The sequence below is a fragment of the Stenella coeruleoalba genome (genome assembly GCF_951394435.1).
Source record: "Stenella coeruleoalba genome assembly, chromosome: 8".
Taxonomy (NCBI): Eukaryota; Metazoa; Chordata; class Mammalia; order Artiodactyla; family Delphinidae; genus Stenella; species Stenella coeruleoalba.
This window is the reverse complement of record NC_137154.1, coordinates 14,856,775-14,870,393: the sequence shown is the minus strand read 5'-3', so window position 1 is coordinate 14,870,393 and position 13,619 is coordinate 14,856,775. Positions and strand designations below refer to the sequence as shown.

The following is a 13,619-nucleotide window of genomic DNA, read 5'->3' as shown; positions in this document are numbered from 1 at the left end:
TGAGGCTGAGTGTGTTCAGGGTAGAGGGTGGTCGTTTCTGTGGGTGCCTTTTCCAGACAGAGCAGAGGGACTTGGGAAAGGAAGAGCTGTCTGCATTGGTGACGGGGCTCTGGACTCGCATTCCTCCCACTTGAAAGAAGCGTGTTTTGGGGCTGGTCACCGTTTACTCTGAGCTCTAGTTCTCTTATCCATCAGATGGGGATGCACAATCTAATGGAACGTACCCCATGAGTTGCTATTATTCATGCTTGTCGCGTGCCTGGTGTGTAGTCGGTGATGGGCACGCTGCAGCTGTATTATCTCCAGTCAGCTTCACGTGGGTTTCAGGACCGGCTGGGGGGGATGACTGAAATTACAGTTGCAAAACCTGGATGTGGAATTTGGGATTGTATGTAAACATGCCTCATTTACCAGGTCTCCAGGGCCTTTTTGAAATTTGATAAATAGAATAATGAAAGGAAGTACGTACAGTTGTTCCTCAGAATCGGCGGGGATTGGTTCCAGGGGCCTCCATGGATACCCAAATCCATGGGTGCGCAAGTCCCTTCTCTAAAATGGTGCAGTGTTTGCATATGACCTACACATATCCTCCTGTGTATTTTAAATCATCTCTAGAATACTTATAATACCTAATACAATGTAAATGCTATGTAAATTATTGTAAATGCTATGTAAATAGTTTCTGGTGTGTGGCAAATTTAAATTTTGCTTTTTGGAACTTCTGGAAAAAAGTTTTAAAAATAGTTTTGATCCTTGGTTGGTTGACTCCGTGGGTGTGGAACCCGCAGATACCTAGCGCTGACTGTACTAATTCCATCATCGGTTAAATGGTGGTGCGGGAGGTGTGGGGCTGGGTTAGATCATGGTTCTTGAGCCTTCTTGAGTCACCTAGGGGGTTATACGCATATGCTCATATACCCATATACCTAAGGGTTTATACGCATATGCTCATGTACTCATATACCTAGGGGGTTATACTCATATACTCGTATACCTAGGGGGTTATACTCATGTATATTCATAAAATGCTATGCACATTTTAAGGGACTGCCCCCCATTCTCCTGGCCAAAGTCCATCCATAGACACCAAGTTAGGAACCCAGGCCCTGAATAATCTCAGAGGCCCCCTTTCAATTTAATTCATTCCGTGTTTCTGGGCATAGCAGGAGCCAGCGTTCAAGTTCAAGTTCAGGCCGGCCTCTTTATCTCTCTACGTTTCAGCTAGCCAGCCTGGGAAGTGGCCAGGGACTGAGGTGATGCCGCCTGCCTCCTGGGCTTCTGGGAGGAGCATCTGAGACATGTGAAAGAGCTTTGGCAACTGTCAGTGGCTTCACAAATCGTTTTTGTAACCGCTTTGCTCTAAGAGGAGTTGCAGAGCTGAAAATCAGAACGTTTTATGGATTCGTTGGGTTCCTGGAAAGTGGCAGGCAAATCAGGTTTTTAAAAATCCAGTCTTGCCAGCACCTGGTTATTGAGAGGAGTCCAACAGTGAATCCTCGATTGTGGCAGACGTTCTGCCGCAAAGCAGAATGTTCCTCCCTGTTAAAATGCCGACCTTCGCATCAGTATGCGAAAGATAATGATTTGCTCAAACCAGCAGCAAAGCTGGAAGTCCACCGGAGAGGGCCCCAGGACACGATCCTGGTTGATTCTGATGAGGTCATTCGGGGGAGCCTGGGGTGACATCCATCACTCTGCAGAGCGCTTAAGAGCAAGGGCTGTACCTGCAGAGCCTAAACTCTAGCTGCCCCACACATTTCCTTTGTGGCCTCAGGCAAGTTGCCTACTGGGTCTGAACCTCAGTTTCCTAGTCTGTAAAATGGAGATAATAGTTGTAGCTACCTCCATAGAGTTGTGAGAATTCATGAGATCAGAGTACTTGGCACAGTAAAATCGCTCCATCAATGGCAGCGGGTGACGTTTTATTATTGATGTCTCTGTTAATTATTACCATGGTCAGAAATAGTGTTCTAGTCCACATGGACCCATGCTTGACCCAGGGAGCCAAACCTTATGTTTTTTTATATTATTTTCTGAGGATCTGTCCACATAGCATCATAAAATTCTTAGACAGAATTTTATACGTCATTTAGGACAGACTTCCACTCAGTGGGGAAATTCTTTCTTCCGCTTCCCTGACAACGAGTCATCCTGCTGCTGCTGAAATACTTCCAGTAACAAGAAACTCACCACCTCACAAGGCTTCTTGTTCCATTGCAGGACGGTTTTGCATGTTAGAACGTGTATCTTAGGACCGTTCTGCATGCATATTCCTCACGCCGAGTTCAGGCCTGTGTCCTCTAAGTGGTCCTGGTTTTGCCTGCCCTCCCCCACATTGTGGTCCTTCCCACATTTGATGACGGCTCTGCTTTCTCTAGCCTCTTCTTCTCCAGTCTAAGGGACCCTCTTACCATGCAGGTCGTCCTTCTCTGGTCAGGCCCAGGTTATCAAAGTCCTTCTCACATCACAGTGTTCAGAGTCTGGGCTGGTCCAGGAAGTGCTGGGTTCAGAAGGCCAAGGAATCGACCTTGAAGGATGAGGCAAAGGAGGATGCTGGGAAACCAGTGTTCTTGGGCTTGGTCCCGAGCATCTGGCCCTGACCGGGCCTTCGTGGACCATCTCAGTCGCAGGACTTGAGGCCCACAGCCCGCTGTCTACTCGGACGGCAGGGCTAATCAGTAACATGCGATGTGCTCTGAATACCCTCCGTGATCCTGCGCGCCCCTGCCTCCTCCACCTAGAACCCCCTCGCCCTCTTCTTCTCCAAGACGGCAGCTTAGGTTCCACGCCCTCCGAGAAGTCCTCCACTGACCACCAGGTACAGGGCTCCAGCTCTGCGCTCCCGTGTTCCACAGAATTCCCCACCACACTGCTGACCACGGGACAGCACAGTGGCCTCTCTTCTGCATCCCCTGGACTGTGAGTTTTGTGAGAGCAAAGACATTGTCTTCCCAGATCACCATTTTATCCCCAGAGCCTGTCACTGTAGCTGCTCCCTTGGTGATATTTGCTGAATGAATGAATGCTCGATTGGAGAAAATCCTGACTGACAGGGACGATAAACCAAGAAACATCCCTCAGCAAACCTGGAGATCTTAGGGGGATCTGAAGCCAGCAACAGAGACCTCAGGCAGCTCCTGTGTCCCTCACGGCTCCCACTCAGGCCTCTCGGCCCAGCTGAAGCTGCAAAAAGTCTGATTACAACTACTGTTGACCCCTACCACCCAGAATTAATCAGAACGAACATTTGGTCCCTTTAATAATCACCATTACGATCACGGTGCTAACAGCGACCTCTTATGGAGCGCCTCCAAATCAGTCATTATGGCAGTGCCGCAAGGTCGGTTTTTACCCCTTTTTACAGGGGAGGAAACTGAAGCCTGACCAGGGAAGTCACTTGCCTAAGACCACTCAGCTCGTCGGTGGTGACGCTGAGGCTCTAGCCGATTCCTCGGGCTCCGCGACTCTCACTACCCACTAGGTGCTCTTGCTACTGGCTGCGGGACCTACAGATGCTTCTCTTTTCCCCGCAGAGAGAAAGGAGCAATCTGAAAATGATAATGAAGGGTGGTTAGTATTATGATAAAGTACAGGGTTCCCTGAGATTCCAGGGGAAGGTCCCTGTAGACTGGGGTGTCATCTGGGGAGATTGCCAGGGGAGGGGAAGCCTGAGCTGCATGTTTTCTCTTTTTTGTCTGAGAGTTTTAAGCCACGGAGACAGTATAGTCTTGTAGCTAGACAAACAGAGCAAAAGCTTCATCCTCCTTCCCTCTGCCCTCCCCTCTAGAGGTAACCAGAGGTGAGAGTTTGAAACGCATCTCGCAGACTGTCTAAGCACATACAAACATATGGTGTGATGTGCTAGCAAATATTTAGCAACCTGCTGCCTGCTGATGGTTGTACTGCAGGATACATGTGCCAGTTTTCTTGATGTCAAGGCTCCCAGCATGGCTGGTTTCAAGCTGCCAACATGAAGGCATGAAATGAGTAGCTGGGAAGAGATATATCGTGACAGTTATTCTATAGTATCTCTACCATGCGGATACGGTAGATGCCAGTACCCTCGAGAACACTGATATCGTAAAATATAGTAAAATCATTAGGAAGCTTTGGGTATATATTACCTTCGTAAAAATAGAATGTATTGAATTGTAAGTTTATGTAATTTAATTTTTAATGCTGGCTGTGTTTCATAACTGGTTCATGAGATTCTGGAAAATTTCGCAGTCAGCTCTCGTTAGCCAGTACGAGCCAGCTCCAGCACGCCACTCGTTTCCTTTATACTCAAGTATTAACAGTATATACTTTGGCTCTTCATCCAATCCTTCATTCATTCAACCAGTATTCTACCGTGTGCCGTGCCCCGTGGTAGGAACCGGGGCCAGGCCACTGTCATGAGCAGATAGCCATGCACTTGGCCGTCACCAGCTTATGGTCTAAAGAGAAGGCAGTCAGTTACCACACTGGCAAGCAGACAAACCCTGCAATTGGGTCTCTAAAAGGAAGCAACAGGACAGTGTTATAGAGATAATACTGAGAGAGGCATGTGGAGGTCAGGGTGTGGAAGGGGAGAACCTACCTGAGGCTCAGGTCAAGAAAACCTTCTTCTGAGGAAGTGACAGAAGCCGAGACCCAAAAGATAGGAAGGGACCAGCCGTGCGAAACTTAGAAAACGTTGCCAAAGTGATAATACCTTCACTTGGGTGCCATTTCTGTAAACTGTACAAACATGCAAAATGGTTCTGTACGTTGTTTTTAGAAGAAATCCTTGTATAGTAAAATTGAGAAGGTTCCCTTCCAGCTTCAGGACGGAGGGAGGGTGGGAAAGAGAATGAATTGGAGGCAGAGATGGTCTTCAACAGCATCTATGTATCTTCCTGAAGCAAGAGGAGACAGAGGTCCGGGACAGAAATGCTGGTGGTCATTTTTTTTGGCTCTCACTGATGGGTACAAGGTGGTCAGTTACATTACTCTTTATAATTTCTGAATGCTTGAGATATTTCATGAATATCATTTTTTTTAAGAGTGGGGAAAAGAGGTGGCAGGCAGCGTGAAGTCTCACTCTTACAGCATTGTGGCTGCAGAAAAGTAAAGGGGGAGAGAGAGGCCTGAGAGAAGTTGGGAGGTAGGCAGGGACCAGGTCGTACAAGCCTTCAAGGCAGTGAACCTAAGTATGAATTTTATTGTAAGTACAGTGTATGCCTTCTTGAGCTGGTGGGTGACATGATCTAATTTACATTAATAGATTCCTCCGGCTGCTTTGAGGAGAATCAGTGGAGAGTTAAGAATGGCATCAGGGAGGTTAGTAGGGACCTCTTGTAGTTGTCTGGAGGAGAGCTGATGATGGCAGGAAGCAGTGGAGACAGGAGCAGTTTTGAAATTTGGTTTGGAGGACTTGCTGAGGGATTAGATATGTGGGGATCAAGAGAGAGGGGCATGACCCCTATGTTCACTGCAGCACTGTTTGCAATAGCCAAGACATGGAAGCAGCATAAATGTTCATCGACAGATGAATGGAGAGAGAAGATGTGGTGCATGTGCACAGTGGAACATTACTCAGCCATGAAAAAGAATGAAATAATGCTATTTGCAGCAAAATGGATGGAGATTATGATACTAAAGTAAGTCAGAAAGAGAAAGACAAATACCATATGGTATCACTTATATGTGGAATCTAAAAAAACGACACAAACGAACATACCTACAAAACAAAAACAGACTCACAGCTGTAGAGAACAGACTTGTGGTTGCCAAGGGGGAGGGGAGATGGGGGAGGGAAGGACTGGGAGTTTGGGATTAGCAGAGGCAGACTATTATATGTAGGATGGATAAACAACAAGGTCCTACTGTATATTACAGGGAACTATATTCAGTCTCCTGTGATAAACCATAATGGAAAAGAATATGAAAAAGAATATATGTATGTATAACCGAATCACTTTGCTGTACAGCAGAAACTAACACAACATTGTAAATCAACTATACTTCAATAAAATTTAAAAAAGAGGGAGGCATGAAGGATGACTTTCCTTCTTTTTTTTTAGCAGCTCTATGGAGATATAATTCACATACTGTACAGTTCATTCATTTAAAGTGTTACAATTCACTGGGGTTTGGTAGGGATGACTTTCTTTCTGAAACCTGAGTGGATGGTGGTTTCAAATACTGTGATGGGGAAAATGAGAGGAACAGGCTTGGGGGTGGAGCCTGAGGTGAGTTTGAGCAGCCAGTGAGATATCCAAGGGGGCGTGTCACATGGGAAATCAGATGTTCACACCTGGGGCTTGAGATGAAAATCTGTGAGTAATGAACAGATTGAGAGTGTGGAAATGGATGCGAATGTCCAGAGAAAGAGTATAGGTAAAGAAGATGTGTGTGGAGGGGGCACGAGGGCTTGCAATTCAGATGGACTGAGGGTTCACACTTTGAGCCCCAGCCAAAAAAAAAAGAGAAGAAAAAGAAAAAAAATGAGAGAGAGAGAGAAGGAGAGAAACATGAAGTGATCACAGAACTGAAAACAAAGGCCCGTAGGGCTCTAGTCTAGTGCAATCAGTTTTAGCTCCTGTAGGGTACTATGAAATAGAAGTGCCCCAGGTGAGGTGGAGAGGGGAGCCAGGTTGACTGCTTCAAATGAGAAAAAGCAAGAGGTAGGCAGACAAACTCCTACTCAAGATGAGCCTCTGGACCAAACCTCCAGAACTAATGAAGAACACTAATGTTACAAAGACAGCCTTCAAAAACAATGACAAATGAATTCACTCTAATTAAAATAAAAATAGTAGCACATTCTGAAAATGAGTTTAAAATAACTAGGATCTGAATCAGGAGTAGGTTTGACTGTGAGTCACTGAGATTCAAAATAACAGTGGCTCAAGCAAAACAGGAATTAAGTTTTCTTCTATGAATACCTTCTGAGCCTGTATTAAGTCCTCAGGAACCAAGCTTGATCCAGCTAATCACTGTCTCAATGCTTGGATTATAGCCTCATAGTCCAAGTTGATAGCTAGAGCTCCAGCCATTACATCTGCATTCCAGGCAGCAGGATAGTAGAAGCGCATATATCAGCTGTATTTTTTTTTTTAAGGAATTTTGCCTTTTTAAAAAAAATTTTATTTATTTATTTATTTATTTATGGCTGTGTTGGCTCTTCGTTTCTGTGCCAGGGCTTTCTCTAGTTGCGGCAGGTGGGGGCCACTCCTCATCGCGGTGCGCGGGCCTCTCACTATCGCGGCCTCTCTTGTTGCGGAGCACAGGCTCCAGACGCGCAGGCTCGGTAATTGTGGCTCACGGGGCTAGTCGCTCCGCAGCATGCGGGATCTTCCCAGACCAGGGCTCGAACCCGTGTCCCCTGCATTGGCAGGCAGACTCTCAACCACTGCGCCACCAGGGAAGCCCTATCAGCTGTATTTTAAAGAAGTTTTCAGGAAGATGACACATGACACTTCCACCTACATTCTATTGGCCAGAACTTAGCCAGAGGAGAAGCCAAGAAATGTATTCTGTTATTACAGGTAGCCAGGTATTCGGTTATAATCCAGGGGTTCTGTTACTGTGGATGAAAGGGATAACAGATAATTAACACTCACAGCCTTAGGATCTTCAAAGAAATAAAGTAAGGATAACATCCATTAGGAAGAAAAAGACAGTGAGTTTTTATTTGTTTGTTTGAATTTAAAGCCTCTGCTCTTAGAAGGACACCACCAAAAGAGTGAATAAACAAGCCATAGACTAGGAGAAAATATTTGTAAGACATATGCCTGATAAAGGACTTGTATCCAAAATATATTTTTTAAAAACTCCCAAAACTCAACAATAAGAAAAAGCCCCACTATTTAAAAAATGGGCCAAAGATTTGAACAGACCCTTCACCAGAGAAGACAATGCAGCTGACAAATGAGTGCACAAAAAGATATTCAGTATCATTAGTCATCAGAGAAATGCACATTAAAACCACAATGAGATACTGCTTCATACCTATCAAAATGGCTAAAATGAAAAAGCCTGTTCATACCAAGTATTGGCAAGGATGTGAGTCAACTGGAAATCCCGCACACAGCTGGTGGGCATGTAAAATGGTGCAACCACTTTGGAAAACAGTTTAGCAGTTTCTTAAAAGTTAGACCTATTCTTACCATGTGTCCCAGCAATTCCACTACTAATTATTTGCCCAAGAGCAATTAAAGCATATGTGTCTATACAAAGATTTATTAGTGATGTCTCTTAGCAGCTTTATTTGTAATGGCCCAAAACTAGATACAACCCAAATGTCCATCAATAAGGAGATTAAAAAAAAAAAAATAGTGGCACATCAAAACAGTGGAATACTACTCACCAATACAGAGAAATAAACTCTGATACACACATCAGTAGGAACAAATCTCAAAATAATTGTGCTGAGTGAAGGAAGGCAGACATGCCTTCCATTTGATTCTACTTGTGTAAAGTCTTGAAAACTGCAAAGTAATTTATGGTGACAGAAAGTAGCTTACTATTTGCCTGTGGACTGGGAAAGGGAGATGTGGAGAGAAGCAGGAGGGAGGGATTACAGGGGCCCTGAAGAAGTTCTTAGGGGTGATGGATATGTTTGTTATCTTGATTGTGATATATACATTTGTCAAAATTTATCAAATGGTATATTATATGTTAATTATACTTCAATAAAGCTGTTAGAAGAAGAAGGAACACAACATTATGAAACAAAAAAGAGGCAGAATAAGAAAAAATGGGTATGAAAAAGAACCGATCGAAAATCCTGGGAATGAAAAATATTCACTGCATTAAAAGTAGTCATTTAAAATGGAAGGAAAAAATAAAATAAAAAGGAAGGCCAGAAAGAAAGGAAAAACCTCAGCAGACAGATAAACTCTGGACCAGACAAAGTCAAAGAGAGAATGAGTGAATTGGAAGAGAGTTCTGAGAAATTTTCTGAGAGCATCACCCAGAAAGATAAAGAGGGAAAATTATGAAAGGGTAGTTGTAAGACATGGAGAATAGATTGGGCTCCTACCATATCTGTTTAATAGAAATTCTGCTGGAAGAGACTGGAGAAAATGACTGAGAAGCTGTACTCAAAAGCACAATAGCTCAGAATTTCCCAGAATTGAAATAAGTCCTTATCAAGTAATGTGCTTGACCAGTAATGAGGAGAATTTTAAAAAGTAAATCTCCATTTCAAAACCACATAGTGAAACTGCAGAAAATCAAGAATACAGGGGAAGTCTTAAAATTTACTATAGACAGATTATGCGTGAAAGAACAACACTAGACTGACAGTAGGTTGCTTAAGCGCCTATGGCAGCCTTTTTGGCAGTCTTTATTTGTTGGAAGAAAATAAAGTTCATCTGTCTAGAATTCCATATCCAGCTGAACTCTGATTCGAAAGTGATGATGAAATAAAGACAATTTTATAGAAGATGAAGGGGCCCATTGCAAACCCTGAGGCTCTTGAACATTTGGAGACTGGGGAGAGGAGAAGCCCTCTGAAATCACATATGCCCAGTCACTCAGTGCCAGCCTCTGTCTCCCACAGAAACCATAGAGAGAGGGGAAGGACTGAATTTAGCTGGCGGTGCAACGTGATGCTATTGGAAATGCCGCTTGTTGGCCATGTTGCTGGGTATTCCATCAAGATAGAGGAGGGAGATGGGATTCCTGCCCCAGCTCAGGGGTCAGTCCTGCAGCAGTGGGAGAGCTCGGGAAGGTTCTGTGTGGTGTCCTTGGGCCCTGGTCTGGAGAGGAGTCCAGAGACACGAGAGCACCCTCGAGGATGCCCATTCTAGACTCTCTCTCTGTCTTCCAGATTGTGGACAAGAACAACCGCTACAAGTCCATTGATGGGTCAGATGAGACTAAAGCCAACTGGATGAGGTGAGTCCTGCTGTCTGCTGATTTCCCGGGAGCCTTGCCCGAACTCTGCCAAGGGAGCATGTTGGGCCTTTAGGGTCTCCAGTGCTAGAGGTCCCTGAAGGCCCCGGGACTGCTCTTTGCAGGGACGTGTCTAGCTCTGGGGGACCAACCCTCCAGCTCCCACAGGCTTCCCTCAGGGGGCTCTGGAGGAGGCCTGTGGCCAGACCAGTCATTTACTGGGACACCCTTGTCAGTGTTTCTGGAAGCCCTAGGCCCCAGGCTCCTGACAGCATTCCCAAGTCGGGGGCGGGGGGGGGGGGGGAGGCGTGTCCTTGCCACAGGACTGTGACACCTCTCACAGGCAGAGTCCGGCTGGAGGGGTGCAGGAATCATCCCAGTGCAGCCCTCAGCCATTGTTTAAAAGCCCCCCAGAGAAAAGGGCACAGTCTCTAGCTCAGTTTTCGATTGCTAGACTGGTTTTGTCCATTGCTTGGGACAGAGGTTTGCGCCAGAAGGATCCTTCACGGCCAGCCAGAGAGAGCAGGGGACGGGTCCAGGGTCACCCAGAGGCGGCCGAGCTGAGCTCGGGACCGAGGGCACTCCTCTGGGTTCTGTGCTGCTGGCCTGTGTGGTGTGCTGGGGGGCCCTGCCTGGTGGGGTCAGCCAGCAGTGTGGGAGGCCGGGCTTGCCTCATCGTCTCCTTGGTGGCCTCTCTCTGGGATTCAGGAGCTGTGACGGGGGTTAGGAGCTGGGTTGGGAGGGAAGGGAGGCCTCAGAGGGCTGGACCCAGGGGCAGAACCGTGCCGTGGATCAGGCCCACTGTCGGTGTTTGTGCAGTTCTGTGCCCCGTGGGGCTGGGGGCTGGGGGCTGGGAGGTTGAGGAGATTGTGCTTGGAGGGAGGGCAGTTAGGGCCTCGCTAAGAGGGAGATTGCTGGATTTAAACCCTGAGACGTGCCAAGCAAATGAGGAGAAATGGGTTTGAGGTGGGGAGGCCGTGGTAAGCTCTCCAGCCCCCTTCCCCGGCGCCCCACTGCCCACATGGGCTCCCACCTGAGGCCCGCTGGTGTGTGGCCTGCAGTTTGCACTGTCCGGGGCACTTAAGGATTCACCCTCTTATTTGTCGGGGCCACTGTCCTCATCGTCATTTAACAGGTGCAGAAGCAGAGGCACCGAGGGACAGGCGGGCCCCAGCCTTGTGCTGTGGGGACAGGCACCCCCTCCCCAGCCCCCTTTCACAGCATCAGGTCAGCCATGCCCTGAAAGTGGCTCCAAGAAGGTGGACGGGCACCTCTGCTCTCTTCTTCTCCGCGACCGCCGGGTGCAGGTCAGCTTAGCACATGCAACTCACCACCCATTCCTGAGCACCTGTGGCGAGTCAGAGCCTGTACTGGGCGCCCTAGATGGGTGGGCCCAGCCCTGCCCCCCTGGCCCTCCCAGGACTCACACCTTCCGCCGTGGAAATTGCTTTTTCTAATAAGGCTGTTTGATGGAGGCATGGACAATGCGCTGGGAGGGCTCAGATGAAAGCAGGGGTGGGGAGGGCCTTTGAGCTGGGCCTTCAAAGGGGCTGGGCTTTCATTTGAGGACATTGTGAGCAAAGACTCAGAAGTGGGAAGTGGGGGCCAGGTGTCGGGCAGGTCGTCAGATGGGCTGCATGGCCCAGACCCCTGGCCTGTAGCTCCGGTGTGGCTCTAGGCAAGCAAAGGAGAGTGTGTTTGAGTGAAGTCTGGGTCAGACCTTTCTGCACTGAAGCTTTGGCCGGGACAGGGCTTTACGGTAACCGCAAAGAAGGGGTTTCATCATCTGTACGAACTGAGTGGACATCTAGCACCCAGCGATTCTGACTTAATCAGGCTGGGGCTGAGCCCAGGACATTGGTCATTTTTAAAGCTCTCCAGAGTGATTACGATGCGCCGCTGGTGTTGAGAACCACTGCTCTGTTCTGATCTCCATGCTACAGTGCTACACTGAGGCCCAGAGCAGGGCAGGGTCTTACTCAAGATCATGCAGTCAGTCAGTAGCAGAACATCTCTGAGCGTCTAGGCCGGTGTTGCTTCTGCTTGTACACAAGGGACCAGGCACAGCATGGCTTCCTGGGCCTTGTGTGGGGTGGCTTCAGCTACTGCTATCTTGCTGGCCTGGGGTCTATCCTGTTCCTGCTCTAAGACCCATTCTGATCCAGGGTGGCGCCAGGGTTGTCGCAGATGGTGGGCCCTCGTCTCATTGGAGATTCAAGGAGTAGGTTGGGTTTGGGTGTATGGTTTGTTGCCAGGGAGATGGCCTTCTGGTGGTAGTTGGAGTGAGGGGGAAGCCAGTTCATCCTGGGAACCCTCCTTTCCCCTTCAGGTAAGGCTTCCATTTGTACAGCTCCTCCTAGCTTTCAGACACTTTCACTAGCACTGTCACAGCGTAGGCTCTCGCAGATGATCGAATGGAGTTGGTTAACCTCCTCAAACCCGAAGCGGTAGGCCAGGCAGAGAACGGGCGCCCGCGTGATGAGCGTGGGTGCTCTGCCTTCATGAAATCAGTGGCCAACAGCCACAGGCTCTCTTGTCCCCGGGAGGCATTGGCAGCGCCTTGAGACATTTTTGGTTGTCACACCTCTGCAGGTAGATGCTTCTGGTTTCTGTCGAGCAGAAGCCAAGGATGCTGATGAAGATCCTGCATTGTCCAGGATGCCCCCTCCCCCACCAACAAAGAATTTCCTGATCCCACATGGTGAGATTAGGAAGCCCTTCCTGGCAGGTCTTGGAGGTGGTACTGGGGGAAATGGGGTTTGCACAGGAGACTCAGCCTCTCATCCAAAGTCTGTCTGAGTGCAAGGCCCAGGCCCCAGCCCCGGGCCCTGCCACTGTCTTGGCCAGGTGACAGAGTCTCGGACTCCTTCTCCTGCCTCCTGGGCTGTGATATGCTGGGGGGGAGGTGAAGGCTGAAGGATCTCTGTGCCCTTGCGTCTTGCTGTGGCTTCGGCACCTGCCAGAGGAGTGAACCAGGCTCCCTCCATAGCCTAGGTTCTTCTCTTGGATGGACCTTTGGGACCTTGGGCATGAGTTAAAGAGTGGACAGAACCACACTGTGGAGATACGGAGCTGCAGAGCCAACGTAGGTGCCAGGCCAGAGGGGTCAGGGCTGTGCTGTGCCCATGCCCGGGGCCCCTGGCTGCTCTGTGCAGATGGAAGCCGAGGTCATTCCTGGTCTCCATCAAAGTGGAACCTGTCTCCCGATGGGTGCTCATGGGGTCCTCACATTCTACCCATGAGCTGCCCAAAAGCACAGCAGCCCGCCCCCAGAGGAGCTGCTGCCAGCCAGCGCTCCAGTGGGAGGGGAGCCTGTACACACCCAGAGGTGGGGGCTGGGGAGCCTGGGAAGGGGAAGAGCCGCAGGACAGAACAGGCTTTCTGTGGCCACGCCCTAATCATGGGCATCACCAGCGAGGCCACACCCCATGGAAGCCCACTGTAAATAGTCTCACTGCGTAAAGGTCTTCCTCCAAGCCACCGGGGTCTATGGCGCTAGGTAAAGATCGCTTTGTAGAGGCAGTGGCCTCACCCTAACCCCAATAAGGATCCTTTATTCCCGTTCAGGGCTTTAAAGCTCTTTCACATCGCTGTGCTTTTGCCTCCTTAGTAACAAGCCCCTAGGTTGGTGCAGTTGTTACTCGGGTTCCGGATGGAGTGAGTGGGACCAGGAGAGGCTGCTGAGCGGCCATGGCTCTCACAGCTAGTCAGAGGCGAGGCAGGGCCTGAAACTGAAGGCGTCCGGCTCCGTCCAG

General features: G+C 48.6%; 1 protein-coding gene across 3 annotated transcripts in view; it reads left to right on the top strand.

Annotated features, from left to right (window-relative positions):
• PRDM11 (PR/SET domain 11) overlaps window positions 1–13,619 on the top strand; it is an 82,645-nt gene that overhangs the window by 49,941 nt on the left and 19,085 nt on the right. For all 3 annotated transcript variants that reach the window (XM_079928878.1, XM_079928879.1, XM_079928880.1), the window contains exon 5: window positions 9,800–9,867. In XM_079928878.1, coding sequence (XP_079785004.1) covers window positions 9,800–9,867 — 68 coding nt within the window. The remainder of the gene's footprint in view (window positions 1–9,799; window positions 9,868–13,619) is intronic.